Here is a 15643-nt window from a genome sequence, read left to right as displayed (position 1 = left end):
AGAAACGAGATTTTATGTTCGTGTCCGTTTGTTAAGAAAATGAAATTGTTCGTATCGTCTGTGTTTGTTTGTTAATTTTAAGCAACGAACGTTAATAAGCACAAACTAATGTTTATGAACATAACTAGGTTATAACCCCGTGTATTACACGGGTTGAGTAAATAAATTTATATACTAAATAATAAAACATTATATCTTTAAAAACTTCCTTTATTGTACGGGTTGAATAAATATAATTTTATATATTAAATAATAAAAATTTATATATATAAAAACCATATTGTATGGGTTGAATTAATGTAATTTTATATACGAAATAAAAAAAATTATATCTTTAAAACCACATGTATTACACGGGTTGAATAAATATTGTCTTCAAATAATAAAATAATACATCTTTAAAAAAACCTCATTTATTACACGAGTTAAATAAATGTAATTTTATATACCAAATAATAAAAAAGTTAGTAAATGTAATTTTGTATAGTGAAAATAAAAATATTTAATATATTAATACAAAGTTTGGTTTTCGTTTCTAACCCCATAACACTAACCCCATCCATTAAATGTTAGGGGCCAAAAGGGTTAAAAAAAAAAGACGTTAGGTGCCAAAAAAATTAGAAAAAGACGGTGGCTCAAATGTTAAAAATTCTTTTTGGGCTAAAAGAGTAAAAGTGATATAATCACAGGGGCCAAAATTGTAGTTTACTCTATTAGTTAAATAAATAATATTATAAATGAGAAGAAGATTAAACTAAATAATAATTATCCATAAGAAATTATACTAAATAATATTTAGTAGAAAGATTATCTATAATTAATTAGAAAAGATTAAACTAAAATAATACTTATCTGTAGAACATGGCCTAATATGATGACAAGTGTCCCTAAAATGGTTTCTTTTATTATATATATAGATATATAATACACTGACACTTATTAAATATTTTGTTTGTTGGAATTTTGAAGCATTTAAATATAAAAACTAAAAACACTAATAAACTTTCAAACACAATCGAACACGTTACCGAATGTTCACGAACATATATAAACGAACGGCCTCTGTTCATGTTCGTTCCTTTAACTAAACGAACGAAATTTCTTGTTCGTGTTCATTTGTTTAATAAATGAACAAACACAAACGAAATTCCTGCCGAACAGTTCGCGAGTTGTTCGTCAAACGTTTGGTTCGTTTGCACCCTACCTACAAGCTCCAATCTTGAAGTAAAATGGGCAATTGACTTTCATCTCAAAGATTGAATTCACTGAAGACCAAATCAAGGACAGAATATTTTTCACTTGTACTCACTCACTCTAAAAGATTTATTTTCGTATGCAAAAAGAAAAGAGGTTGCGTTTGTTCTGAATTCGCCTATTTTAATATTTTTCTAAGTAAAAATAACACAAAAGGTGGTTTGCCCGAGTGGTTAAGGGGGAAGACTTAAGATCTTCTGCACATAAGTGCGCGTGGGTTCGAACCCCACAGCCACCATTTTTTTTTAAAAAATATATTTTTTTATCTTTGAACGAATAATGAATGCAAGAGATTTTGCGTTATAAGATACTAGCTTACAACCCCGTGTATTACACGGGTTGCGTAACGAAAAATGTAAATTATAGACTTGTATATAATCCTTATTAATGAAATGACTTATTTAGATAAATTGGTAAAAATAAAGAACAGTTATATTTTCATTACTTGTACATGTGATTTGATGCTTTATTAGTAATTATAGTTTATATCCAAATAATATATTTTATCTTAACAAATATATATGGTTAGGGTAAAATGAAAACTTCTACAAGTTGTGAGAACTTAGAGAACTCAACCTTACAAAAATTTTTTTGAATTTTTCACAGAGGATGTGAATGAGCGTTTAGAGACTCAAAGTGTTAAACTTTTTGACTTTGGATTCAAGTGGTTAAAACCACTAAAACATAGGGACTCAAAAAGTAATTTACTATTAATTAAATTTAAAATTATACGTTTGATCTCTAACTATATTAAATAATATTATACTTATTATATTATTTGATACATTTATATTTGTTATAGATAATTATTATTTAAATTTGAATTTAGACGTTTATCTCTAACTATATTAATTAATATTATATTATATTTTGTGTATCTATACTATATAATAAAAGAAACCACTTTAGGGACACTTGTCATCGTATTAGCCAATCTCTTATGGATAATTATAATTTTAGTTTAATCTATTCAAATTAATTATAAAATAACCCTCCTACTAAATATTATTTATTTTAATAATACTATTATTAAAAGGGAGAAGACACCAGAGAGTGACACGTGTACAAAAAGATTTTCGTTTATTAGTATAGGAAGATTTATTCAAATTAATTTTATTTTACGTTTAGTTTAATTTATTCAAATTAATTATATGATAACCCTTCTACTAAATATTATTTATTTTAATAATATTTAGTAAAAGGATTATCTATAATATAAAATATTAAAATAAATAATATTTAGTAGGAGGGTTATTTTATAATTAATTTGAATAGATTAAACTAAAATTATAATTATCCATAAGAGATTGGCTAATACGATGACAAGTGTCCCTAAAGTGGTTTCTTTTATTATATAGTATAGATTAGTTTTTTTTTCAAAGATAAGTAGTTTAGTACTAGAAAGATTGCTATATTTTTATTAATTTGATGGTATATAATTCAGAACTTGTATATTTTTCATTGACTATACATATATATTTTTTTCAAATTATATTATAAGAGTTGGATTTTTAATAATGGATCTAGCGACAAGCTGGCAATGATGGATTCACTTCTTCAATCTATGTATTTATGGGCTCGGAAATTTGCAACCATCATTGTTCGTTCGGCCAGTTGTTCTAATTCCTTCTCGTTATCTCAATTTTAACTTTTCTTTGACATAAAAAACACCACTTACGATTTAAGAGCCTATGTTAATGAATTATTCTTCATTATACACTGTCAATACGTATATTTAGGTGGCAGGATATGATGCTCGAGAACGACTAGTTGAAAAGGGTCCAATTTTAAAATCCGCTTTAGTTCCATAAAAGATCACGCCCAAATCGTTTCTTTTCAAGGAAAAGAATACCCCTTTATGAGCCCTAATTGTGTTATCAAATAAATATTTTCTCTAGTTTTTTCAAAAAAAGATGGCAAAATTTCCATTCATTTAATGGTATAATATACTTCTAACAAAATTACATCACATAGATACAATGAAGACTCATGAATTAAACAATTTTCTCATAAGTTATATCCCCTTGAAGAAATCTAATGCAAAATTCTATGAACTGTATACTACATACACTCTGCTTGTTGTCATAGGCATTTAAGTTTGGGTGTGTTTCTCTGCTTCTTTTTCAACTTGTTGCCACATGAAGAAACAAATGTCGTAACTATTTTGGATCGAAAGATATCACATATGAGAAACGACAATCTTGCATAAATCTAATGCTCTCTAAGTCCTCGGGACAACTGTGCCCACATAACCTACTCCGACGATCAAGAATGTTATCACTTGGAGGAAAATGTATATGAAATAGCGGTGCTTTCCATACATGAAATCGTAGCATCCGATGAAAAACAAGTATACCGCGAATCCCAGTTCAATAACATGAATCCTGAATCATTAAAAACCCCAAAAAAATAATAATAAGATTTTTTTAGATTTGAATTATGTGTTAATAAACACCATAAGAAATTAAGCATATGCATATGCTTTAGTCTTTACCTATCACTAAAGTTAAATTTGAACGTTTTGCGTGTTGATTTTCTGGTCTTGATTGAATCTCCAAGCTTTTCGGTGACAACCCATTCGTTAGATCTCTTTGCGTCGAGAAGACCAATGATTGTTGCCTTTGTTCGATGAAATGACATGACGTTCTCGAAAAGAATCCAGTAAAACAATAAGTGGATTGATCTGAATCACCAAAGACCATGTACGCATTATATTTATATATAAAGAGTGGTGTTCATTTCATAATATGAATCTCATAGTATATAAAAGATGCATATTTTAAACCTTGGTGTCCCGACCGAGTTCAATGTGGTAATGATGCAAGGAATGTAGATGGCTCCCCATGCCGGGACTTCAACTTCCGGGACCAAGATGGTGAGCGGGAGAACGACACAAAAGAAGAAAAATGTGACCATGTGCGCGATTATTTTTCTCACAATGAAAAAATTATAGATCACGTACAACTTCTTCCATACCGTCACTTTCTGTAACAATCGCCACCCCACACTCGCGTTAGTAACCATGTTGCGCTGAAATAAAGAAAAGCCATACGAGATTAATGATCTTAGGTAGCTAACCTTTGTTCTAATGATTTCAAGCACCATCTTTCTAAACAAGTTAGCCGGTCCACAAGACCACCTATGTTGTTGGTAACGAAATGCTTTGAATGTGCTAGGAAGTTCGCTTTTAACCTGCGTAAACTCACTAAACGTCATTAAATTTTATCATGTACATAAAGGGTTGGCTAAACGTACACCGCTAAATTTTCATAATATCCATCGAGAGACCCTTTTTTTGTCTTTTAAAGTGAAAACTAAAGAGAAAAGTATATTACAGATGTGACGACTTAAACACGATTATGTTTTGAAAAGTGAATACCTGAAGGTCACCTAGATAGACGAATTTCCATCCTTGGAGACCAGCTCGAACCGCAAGATCCATGTCCTCCACAGTTGTACGGTCCTTCCACCCGCCGGCCTCATTGATGGCGGCAATCCTCCATACGCCACCGGTCCCTATGATAAATTACAATATTGCCCTTAGGTTTTTATGGGTATGTGGTGGTTAGTTAAAGGGTTCATGTGAAATGATTTGGTTACCATTAAAGCCAAAAAATGCATGAGTGGCAGATCCCACTTCTTGCTCCACTGTGAAATGGTAATCTAGTGACATTTCTTGCATTCTTGTTAACAAACATTCATTTGAGTTCACTATAAACATAACCCCAACATAAGTTTTAAATACCCGTGAAATTTTTTAAAACTTAATCAGAACTTAATTACCGAACCGCCATCGAGCTTGAACAAGGGCGATTTTAGGGTTAAACTCAAGAAACGGGATGGCTCGCTGGAGAAAATCCGGTTCAGGCCTGAAATCCGCGTCGAAAATGGTGACATATTTACAATCTTTGACATAATCATGAGTCAATCCGTCTCTAAGTGCGCCTGCTTTGTACCCGCCCCGGTTTTGCCTTATTTGGTACCATATGTTCACTCCTTTGCTTGCCCAACGTCGACATTCGTTCTCAATTAAATCCTATAAAATCATATGTTCCATAACTTATAAAAAAAACCAAAAGGAAAATTGGATTTTAATAATTTAAACTATTATTTATTGGTCGATAATAATCCAGACCGCCACTTTAACCTGTAACACTTCTAACTTTTATCTTTTGTTGTTAAATCCCACTTGCATAATCATTACGGATTTACACTTGATTACCACTCCAATAGTCAAGTTCGCTCATAGGGATTACTATGAGAAAAACTACCTTCCTTGTGAACGAAATCCAATGGAAATCAAGTATAAATCTATGTTGTTTATGCAACTGGGATTGCCTTTGGTAACGAAAATGAATATTGGATTTTAATAATCCCAACTATTTGTCGTTGGCCATCAACAGTCCTAACTTCAAAAATAACCAATGGCAGTCCCAACTATTAACATATTGGCCTCCAATGGACCCTGACTAACAGAACTCTAACGCCGTTAGTCTCTGAAAAAATCTTTTTGCCCGGAAAACTCCTTTTTGGCCGGAACTCAACCTTTTCATCCAAAACCTCTTTGTAACCTTAATACGGACCTTTAAGAACCTCTTTCTAGTAAAAGCTCCAATTGTTGAGGTCGCCGGAAAACTTCTTTTTGGCTCAAACTCAACTTTTTGGGCGGAAAAACTCAATATTTTCATCTCAAACCTCTTTGTAACCTTTGATCGGACCTTTAGGAACTTTTTTTCTGGCCAAAAATGTATTTTTGGTAACCGGAGACGAAAGGCGTTAGAATTCTGTTAGTCAGGGTCCATTGGAAGCCAATATGTTAATAGTTGATACTGTTAGTGGTTATTTTTGAAGTTAAGACTGTTGACGGCCAACAGCGAATAGTTGGTATTATTAAAATCCAATATTACTAACGAAAATGAAAGTCAGAAGTATCACTGGTTAAATAACTAAAATTGTTTATTGTTGTACTTTAAAAAAAACATGGGCACGAATAATCGTCAGGAATTACATAAGAATGGTAGGTAAACAGGTAAACTGGTTAAACTGACGGAGTTGTACCTTGATGTTGTGATCAGTAGAATCATCAAGAACTTGAATAACAAGGCGATCGACCGGCCATGACAAGCTACACGCCGCACCAATTGAGATCTTGTACACCTAAACCATAAATCAATCAACCTTAGAACCAGAAACCAAACCAAACCATACACAACATTTCAAACCAAGACCAACCTCTTTCTCATTAAACATAGGAATTTGAATAAGAACTTTAGGAAAAGACATGTTCCCAATTTCGGCATCTTTATAAATTGGTTGCCATCTATACCGCTGTTCGGGCTTCTTCCAGAACAGTTTTATGAGAATAATAACAACACCCATGTAAAGTCTTTCAACAAAAAGCATTACAGTCATTGTTAAACAAATGTAAACTGCAAATTGCAGCAATGGGACTATCAAAGGCGCCTTTATAACCTCCCATAACATCCCGAATTCAGTATCCGGTAGCGGATTGTTTTCGAAGATAATGTCTGTCATTTTTATCACTTATCAAAAGTTGAGCTGAAACAGAGAAACTGAAAAGAAGACTGTTATGATGTGTTAGTAATAATTATAATTAATGCAGGTGATATTTGAAAGAATGTGTAAAGGGAAAACAGAGTACTCTGTTTTGTAACATGTGATCATCTACTTGTAAAGGATAACGGTTTTAAGTTTCTAAATTTATTATTATTCTAGTTCACATTATAACCCTTTTTTTGGAAACCCGAACACAAGCGGTAAATTGGGCTACCGTCTAGCCTCACTCGCTCACCCCTGGGGCCATATAGACCCACCGATTAAAGTTTTGAAGCGGGACGAAGGGCTATGGCTGATAAATTGACAATTGGAAAAAATGGGTATGATTGTAGAATTGAAGGCTTGAAGCCGGATGAGCGATTCTGCGAAGTAGGGTGGGGTGCAATTATATTTTAGGGGTCCATTTTTTTCACTTTTCCATAGCCTCCCAAATTCTTATAGACGGCTCTGGCAGTTACAGGTTGTATCTATTTGAGCCTTTTTTTTTTACTTTTGCGTAGCAATAATTAAAGATTACAAATTTATAACGAATACACACACATATATATATATATATAATCATGTTAATTGAAGAAAAATATGATGTTAATTTCTGTTATGAGTTTAAAGTTTGGCATAAATATCCTACCATTTGAAATTATTACATAAAAACACATCAAAAAATGAAGGGGTCAACGCGTTTGGTCAACCAAACCCAAAGTGTGAAAGCTAAACCAGCAAATGGGTTCACAAGTTTAATTTTGAAATTAGGCAGAACTCGTTCACGCGTTCATTCGATCTAATGTTTTTATCGTGTCATAAATTCAGACACTAAACAAAAAATTGGTTGATGTTACGATTAGTACACGTTAATGGTCATATGATTATATTGTAATTGTCTTTTGATATATTATAAGGGTTTGTTTACATATTTTTGTTCCAAACTACTCATAATCTTGTTATCCACCAAAATTCAATGCTTTCATCATATATAAAGTTTAGAAAAATATACCTATTTTGAGAATGCAGCCAGCTGAGTCGAGCTCTCTGGCTTGGAATGAAGCCTAGTCCAAGATAATAAGAGTTATCTTGGGTTTGGCGTCGTTTCAAGTCAGAAGCCCTAAATTTGAATCTTTTAACGACAAACCCGACCCTTCTTTTTCCAATGTATTTAGTTGTTACCCAAAATGCAGGATTGGAATGAAGAAATAAGGGGTGTAAGATTTGCATTTGGGAGGTTTCACATACATATATACCACTTTCCCATTTTCGGTCAACCATTAAATTCTATATAGATGTTTGTGGATAGCGTTTACATTGTAATGAAGCCACAAATAGGCAGACTTTCTATTTTTATCAAAACCTTTTTCAAACACAATGATTTGCTCAATGTTCTAAATTCTCGTATTTTCAACCGTTTTATTGGTCGTAACGTATAAATAATTACATCTTGTGACTATATTTGGTTATATATTGTAGAAAATAATGAAAACAATTACTTACTTGTGACTATATTTGGTTGTATATTGTAGAAAATAATGAAAACAATTACTTACGCAACTGTCTTTTTCTTTTTTTGTAAACACAAAAATTAGAAAGGTTAACGTATAATTTTTAAATACTAGTTCAACTTATAAAATAACTATTATTTCAAATATAAATATGGAGTAAACACCATTTTTTGTGAAACTTTGTATTATTTGAAAATGTACACAAAACAAATATGTAATGATAATATATTATTGTAATTAAAGTTTTATCTTGGGTAATTTGCAATTATATGTACTATAGTTCTTAATTTTCTTATTTTATTAGAAGAATAGGCGAATTGTCATAATTACTAAAAATATTTTGTAAAAAAATAGGATTTTTGTTGGAACACTAATTATTTTTTAAATGGTAAAAGTGGATAAAAGATTTTAGAAATGGACAAATTATCGGTTGCTTACTTGTGTCACATTTATTTTAGGGTAAATTACTTTTTGAGTCCCTGTGTTTTGTGGGTTTTAACTACTTGAGTCCAAAATCAAAATGTTTAACGCCCTGAGTCCCTATAAGCATTTTTCTTAACCATTTGAATCCAATTTTCTAACACAGTTAGAATTCTGTAGTTAAGTTTTGATAAATGACCAAATTACCCCTGTAATTAAAAAATAAAAAACTACTGTAAATTATTTAGATTTCTCTTCCTTATCACTATCTCTCTCAAATAAGAGCATCTCCCAATGACGGCAACTTGAAGACCACTCTGTAACAAATTCCTTTCTTCATCTTCCTCTCAACCCTCCAGCTTCAACTCCATGTGATCTTCACAACACAATTCTCCTACCCCCAACATAAAGAAACTAAGCTATAATGACCCACTGAACGACATGTTTTTCGTTATCCTCCCCAATATCCCCAATTTCATCCCACTCTAGATCTTCATCTACCTACAAATCATTACCATATCCACCACTTCCAATCAATTTCTCAACATCTGTACCTTGCGAGATGATCTCCACCATCGAAGGTTCTAGAACAACATCTGTACCTTGCGAGATGATCTCCACCGTCGATTTCAACACTCCGTCAATCGCTGAGTTTATTACCATCAAAGAGATAATGGGTCCGTTTGAGTTTATTACCGATTTTGAATCGAGTAATAAACTGTAATACGTTAAGTTTTTCCATTGTAATATCCCGTCGTCGGAGGTGACCGTAAACGTGTAATCTTCGTCGGAAAAAGCCACCGCAGAGTTGGTCGAGATTAACATTCCATCGACCGGAAGTCTTTGACCTGTGACGATTGTGTCCATTGGATGATCAAAAGATTTCCATAAAATTTTGTTAAACCGGTCAATGAGGATTAAGTTGCCGGAGGTTTCTGGTTGAGCTGGTGGTTGGTGATGGAGGTGGTTGTGGTGGTGACGGTGGCGGTGTGGTGGTGGTGTAGAGAGAGAAAGATGAGTGAGAGATCAAGATGCAGGATTTTGAGAGAGAGAAAGAGACAAATCTATACTATATAATAAAAGAAACCTGTTTTGGGACACTTGTCATTCTCTCATTTAATTGATTAAAATTATTAATAATATTAATAATAATAATAATATTTAATCTAATCTAATACAAATTCTTATTATTAATTCAATAACCTAGCGTTAAACTAAAACTTCAATAGAATCTTAAATCCTAGCTAAACAAGTTTCGAAATTCATAATAATATTAATATGTTAGACTAAGTATATTATTGATATATATATAAAATATATTATTGATATATATAACTAAAATTATTATCAATAATATTAATAATAGGTTTAGAATCAAATACAAGGATTCAAAAAATAAGAAGTCGTACAAAGGGTATCAAATAGACTCTGATTGACCTCATTCAATCGACATTAGAGCCGCCTTATTGAACTCTACGGCATTAATTAATATGTACGAGTTGATGGGTTACATTTATATTAACTCATTTATGTCAATATGGTATGTAAATGTCTCTGTCTTTGTTTTGCATTTACAGGAAATATCTATACTATATAGTTTAAATTGTTCAACACGTGTAACACACGGGGAACTAACCTAGTGGGGATATAAAAGAGAGAGAAAATCTAATATAATTTTCTTTTTATTTTTTTAATTATAAGGGTATTTTGGTAATTTAACAATAGTTAACCAAAAAATTCTAACAATGTTAGAAATTTGGACTCAAATGGTTAAAGAAAATGCTTATGGGGACTCAAGTCGTTAAACTTTTTGCTTTTGAACTCAACTAGTTAAAACCCATAAAACACAGGGACTCAAAAAGTAATTTACCCTTTATTTTAATTTTTTCTAATGAAATTTATTTAGTACTCCAAAATCCAGCTACTTCAACTGCTTCTAACTAACCTGCGCATCTGCATCCTGCGCATGCCTGCTTATGCTAGAGAAAGGGTTACACTCATCTCCAAAACTATCACACGTATATCCCTATCATATTGAAGGGGTATGGTCCCAGATCTCGTGTCAGCATCGACCGCGAGTGACCATTACCCTTATCAAAACCCCCACCAGCTAACAACCTACTTGTGCCCATGCAAGAACGCGTCGACACAAGGGTTGAATCCAATCTATCTAGTAACGAAGGAGGACTTACATGGAACATGAGAACGGTAGAGTGATGCGACATAGCATCACATCTGGTGTATGAAAACGGAAGTATTCACAGCGATGCGGCCTCGCACCGCGTCCAGTGAACACTTCTATCAATACAAGGAAGCCTTACCTTAGGCGTAGAAGAAGATGAACGTAACGATACGGCTGGCACCGCATCATATGGCCATTTTCGTCACGATAAGGGATGCAGGCAAACAGTCTCCGCGGACGACGATGCGGCTAGCACCGCATCTCGCGTATTTCTTGATCACAAGCAGGAGACACGGTAACCTCAGACGTTACCGCATGCAGCGATGCGGCTTGCACCGCATCCTATGCACTCAACAAGTGGGACTGACACCATAGTGCAAGTGGCACCAATGGCAGTTACCTGTCAGAGCTACGTAAGCAATGGACTGACGTGGCGTAACCTCCATAACCGACAAGCCTGACACACCTGCAAAGGTGCAACACGTCGTCAGTCCATCCATCATCCTCCTCCTTCACTCATCGGCTATAAATACCAACCCCAAACCAGGTTTGAGGTATCTCTTCACAACTCTCTCACTACTACTACTATCTTACTTTGCTTCCCAAGCAAACTACTGATTCTCACGCCGGAGAGTGGTAACAAGGAGCACCCCCCACCCCATCCTCCTTGTTACGAGTCACGGCTTGTTTCCTTGTGCAGGAGATCAACCACCGGTGATCCAGCCAGCGATCCTCGAGAGGAAGGGATTAACCCTTCTTGACGAGACCAGTGCGTTAACCCTGCCCGGTTAACCATTGTTTCATCATTGGCGCCCACCGCTACTCTTAGCATTTTTTCGATCATCCTTTGTCCTCTCTCAAAATCATGACTGATCACCAAAACAATACTACAGGGGATAATCTACTCCCCACCAACACAGGAAATCTGGGGAGTACCCCACCGGAACCGAATCCGGGCCATATCGGCTCATCAACACAAAGGGGTCCATCCCTAACGTTCGGACACGACTTATCACAGTACGCATCTGTGATCCCCCCGAACATGGACCCCCACATCTGGTATGACCAACAGGCCACCCTGCTGGCCGCAACATACAACCGCGCTTGTGCGGAAGCGCACATACAAGCTGGGCCAACCCCAGCACCGCACACCCCTGCCGATCGTATTTTACAATACGAAGGCAGGGCGCATTCACGTCCAGCTTCAAGAAGCAGACGTGAAGACCGCGGATCCTCTTACTGTTCGGTCCACACAATCAACGAGGATGATTCCGCATACGGGTCCCACACTAGGGGACCAGTGCATACCCGCCTAGGTCCTTATGTTGAGGACAGACGACGATCCGCATCCCGACACGGCTCTGGAATTCATAGCCGGTTGGGCCCACAGCCATACACCGAAGGGTATGGTCGTACCGACCCGGACGACCGTACGTACTGTGGGGATTCGCATGACACCTGCAGCAGACCGGGAGGACGCAACTATGTTCCTCCCACTCACCCCCGCAGTACATACCTCAGGGCTGCAAAACGCCCTGAGAACCAACCATACAGGCCCAAAGCTGCGGCCGAAAATTTCAAATTCGCCCCGCGGATTGCCCACGCCCGGGTCACAACTACAAAATTCCCATTCGGCATCGGGAAATACAGTGGTTCGACCGACCCCGACGACCACATGAACGTCTTCATGGGCGCAGGGTGCAACGGCCAGCGGGATGAACCCACGTGGTGTAATTTTTTCCCCCAGACCCTCACGGGCCTGGCCAGGGCATGGTTCGATTCTTTGCCAGTGGGATCACTAGAGTCATTCGAGGACTTGCGTACCAAGTTCCTCGCCCATTTCAGCCAATAACGACGCCACGAACGTGATTCGATGGACGTCATGAATATCTGGCGAAGGGACGACGAATCTATCGAAGCATTCGTTGTCCGTTACAACAAAGAGTGCCTAGAGATAGGCGACGTGGCAGACCAAATGGCACGGAACCACTTCATCAAGGCCGTCAGGGACAAGCAGATGGTCATGACCATCTCAGGCAAGGAAGGCTTGGCTAAAAAATGGGAAGATGTCATGACCGCGGTCAAGACATACGCCCAGACGCAGCGTTCTCTTGAACCGCATCTGGCGAAGGCACAGCCCCAAGCCGAAACCTCCCACCAAGGGTACAAGCGTAATAATAAACGCAACAGGGACGCGGGAAATCGTGACAACATTTCCAAACCATATTTCCCGCGAACCAACACGTTTGACCCAAGGAACCATAATCCCGCCTGAGACAATCGGGCGTCAAAAAAAGATTCTCGGGATCGCAACTGGACCGAGATCACCATGTCGCCAAGTGAGGTCCTTCTTGCGGACCCACAGTTCTTGCGACCGGCCCAACCAATGAAGTCCAAGAAAAATCAGGACCTCACACTCTACTGTGAGTACCACAAGGACTCGGGCCACACCACCAACAACTGCATCAGTCTCCGGTTGGAGATTGAGCGGGCCTTAAAGGAGGGGAAACTGCAACACCTTTTGCCAGGTGGGCAAAAACCCACCAAGCGCATCACCCCTCATGGCGAAGGTACCTCCTCCGGGAAGAGGACCATGTACGTGGCTTCCACCCACATGATCCACGGAGGCAAAGGTAGGCCGCGCAAAGCGGCGAGAAGGCCGGACAATGACTGGAAAGACGAGCAAGTCGTCTTTCCAAAAGTCCGAGGCGGACCACGCGATAGGCGCGCCGTCGTCATTTCAGGCCAACTGGCACACTACTGCACCGAGCGTCTATTCATCGACCCGGGCAATACTTCTGATATAATCTACGAACAATGCTTCAACCAGTTCGACCAGGAGGACAAAGATCGGTTGCAAGCAGTAGATTACCCGTTGGCCGGGTTCGCAGGGGAAACTGTCTTTCCCCTGGGCCAGATTACTTTTCCTGTGCGTCTTTCCAACGGAAGACACACAAGGACAGAATAGGTAAACTTCATGGTTTTACCTCACACCTCCAGATATGACGTGCTCCTCGGGAGAGAATCCCAAGGAGATTTCAATATGTTCACATCCATCCCCCACTCTGCGGTCGGTTTCCCAACTGAATCGGGGGTCGCGATAATCTATTCCCGCAGGGACGTCATGATGTCGGACGAAGTACGTCCGACCAAGGTCGCAAGGCCCACTCCCAACGACCAACCAGAAAAATGGGTTCTCAACGCGAGATACGCAGAACAAAAGGTCACACTGGGTCACGCCTTGTCCCCGACCACCAAAGCGCACCTGAAGCAGCTTCTCTTCAGGAACCAAGACGTCTTCGCATGGACACCCGCGGACATGACCGGGGTCCCACGTGATATCGCGCAACATCACTTGAATACCTTGCCAGGTATTAAGCCAGTGATCCAAGGCCAACGCCACCTTGGGTCCGCTAAAAATCAGGCGATGCAAGAGCAGATCGAAGAACTGCTCTCCGCAGGCATCCTGCGGGAAGTTAAATACCAGACTTGGTTATCCAACCCAGTCATGGTAGAAAAACCGTCCGGGGGCTGGCGCATGTGCGTCGATTACAAAGACCTTAACAAAGCCTGCCCCAAGGATTGTTACGCGCTTCCAGAAATCGACGAAAAAGTCGATAATCTCGCACCATTCAGGTGGAAGTGTTTCCTCGATTGCTACAAAGGGTACCATCAGGTACAAATGGCAATCGAGGATGAAGACAAAACGGCATTCCAGACTCCCACCGGAAATTACTGTTATACAAAGATGCCGTTTGGGTTGCGCAACGCGGGCTCAACCTATCAAAAGTTGATGAACGACACTTTCCGCGGGCAAATAAGCAAAAGTGTCGAAATCTACATGGACGACCTGGTCGTCATGAGCATGGAAGAGGATACCATGCTCACAGATATTGAAAGAACATTCCAAACTCTGCGAAGCGTTAACATAAAGCTCAATCCAGGGAAATGCTCATTTGGAATGGAAGAAGGCAAATTCCTTGGGTTTATCGTGACTAAAGATGGATTCAAGGTAAACCCGGAGAAAGTCCAGGCGATCGAGCGCATGCCATCGCCTTCATCGATGAAAGATATGCAACGGCTAGCCGGCAGGCTAGCGGCACTCAACAGATTCTTAGCCAACCATGCAGCTAAGTCTTATCCTTTCATCAAGACCCTGCGGAGCTGTTCAAAGAGAGAACAATTCCAGTGGACCGCAGAGGCTGAACAGGCCTTCCGGGAAATGAAGGAGTGTTTGATACAACTCCCAACTCTAACCGCACCACGCAAGGATGAGCCACTGATATTATACCTATCCGCCGCGGACAACGCGGTGGGTGCGGTATTGATAGTGGAGCGAGAGGGGGTTCAAACACCCATCTATTACATCAGCAAGATGCTCAATGACCTAGAGACGAGATCCTCAATAATGGAGAAGTTGGTGCTAGCATTAGTGCACGCTTCAAGACGATTGCGACGCTACTTCGTAAACCACGTCATCACAGTGCTAACCAATTACAGGATCGGCCCGATCCTATCCAAACCTGACATCTCTGAGAGATTAGCAAAATGGGCAATCGAGCTGGGCGCGCACACGATACACTACAAACCGCGCCCCGCGATTAAAGGCCAGATCTTAGCTGATTTCGCCGCCGAAGTACCGGTTAATCGCATCCAAGAATGCGAAGAAGCACAAACTCCTGCACCAACGCCATCCTCCTCAGAAACATGGGCACTATTT

The 15643-nt window shown here is 38.3% G+C and overlaps 1 protein-coding gene and 1 non-coding gene across 2 annotated transcripts; one reads left to right on the top strand and one right to left on the bottom strand.

Moving 5' to 3' along the window:
- The first annotated feature begins 1409 nt into the window (after positions 1–1409).
- TRNAL-UAA lies at positions 1410–1492 on the top strand. The gene has a single exon. It is a non-coding gene; the product is annotated as a tRNA-Leu (tRNA).
- A 1684-nt stretch (positions 1493–3176) lies between these two features.
- On the bottom strand, positions 3177–9722 carry LOC110898073 (glucomannan 4-beta-mannosyltransferase 2). Its single transcript, XM_035981955.1, has 10 exons — positions 9370–9722; positions 6487–6748; positions 6313–6411; positions 5038–5290; positions 4855–4965; positions 4634–4770; positions 4333–4446; positions 4040–4239; positions 3749–3937; positions 3177–3638 (listed from the first exon to the last, which is right to left on the bottom strand). The coding sequence occupies exons 1-10, from the start codon at positions 9606–9608 to the stop codon at positions 3476–3478; spliced, it is 1767 nt and encodes a 588-aa protein (XP_035837848.1). The 5' UTR covers positions 9609–9722; the 3' UTR covers positions 3177–3475.
- Between the last annotated feature and the right edge of the window lie 5921 nt (positions 9723–15643).

The sequence above is a fragment of the Helianthus annuus genome, chromosome 13 (genome assembly GCF_002127325.2).
Source record: "Helianthus annuus cultivar XRQ/B chromosome 13, HanXRQr2.0-SUNRISE, whole genome shotgun sequence".
NCBI lineage: Eukaryota > Viridiplantae > Streptophyta > Magnoliopsida > Asterales > Asteraceae > Helianthus > Helianthus annuus.
Note: the sequence above shows the minus strand (reverse complement) of the source record. Positions and strands in the feature narration are given on the sequence as shown.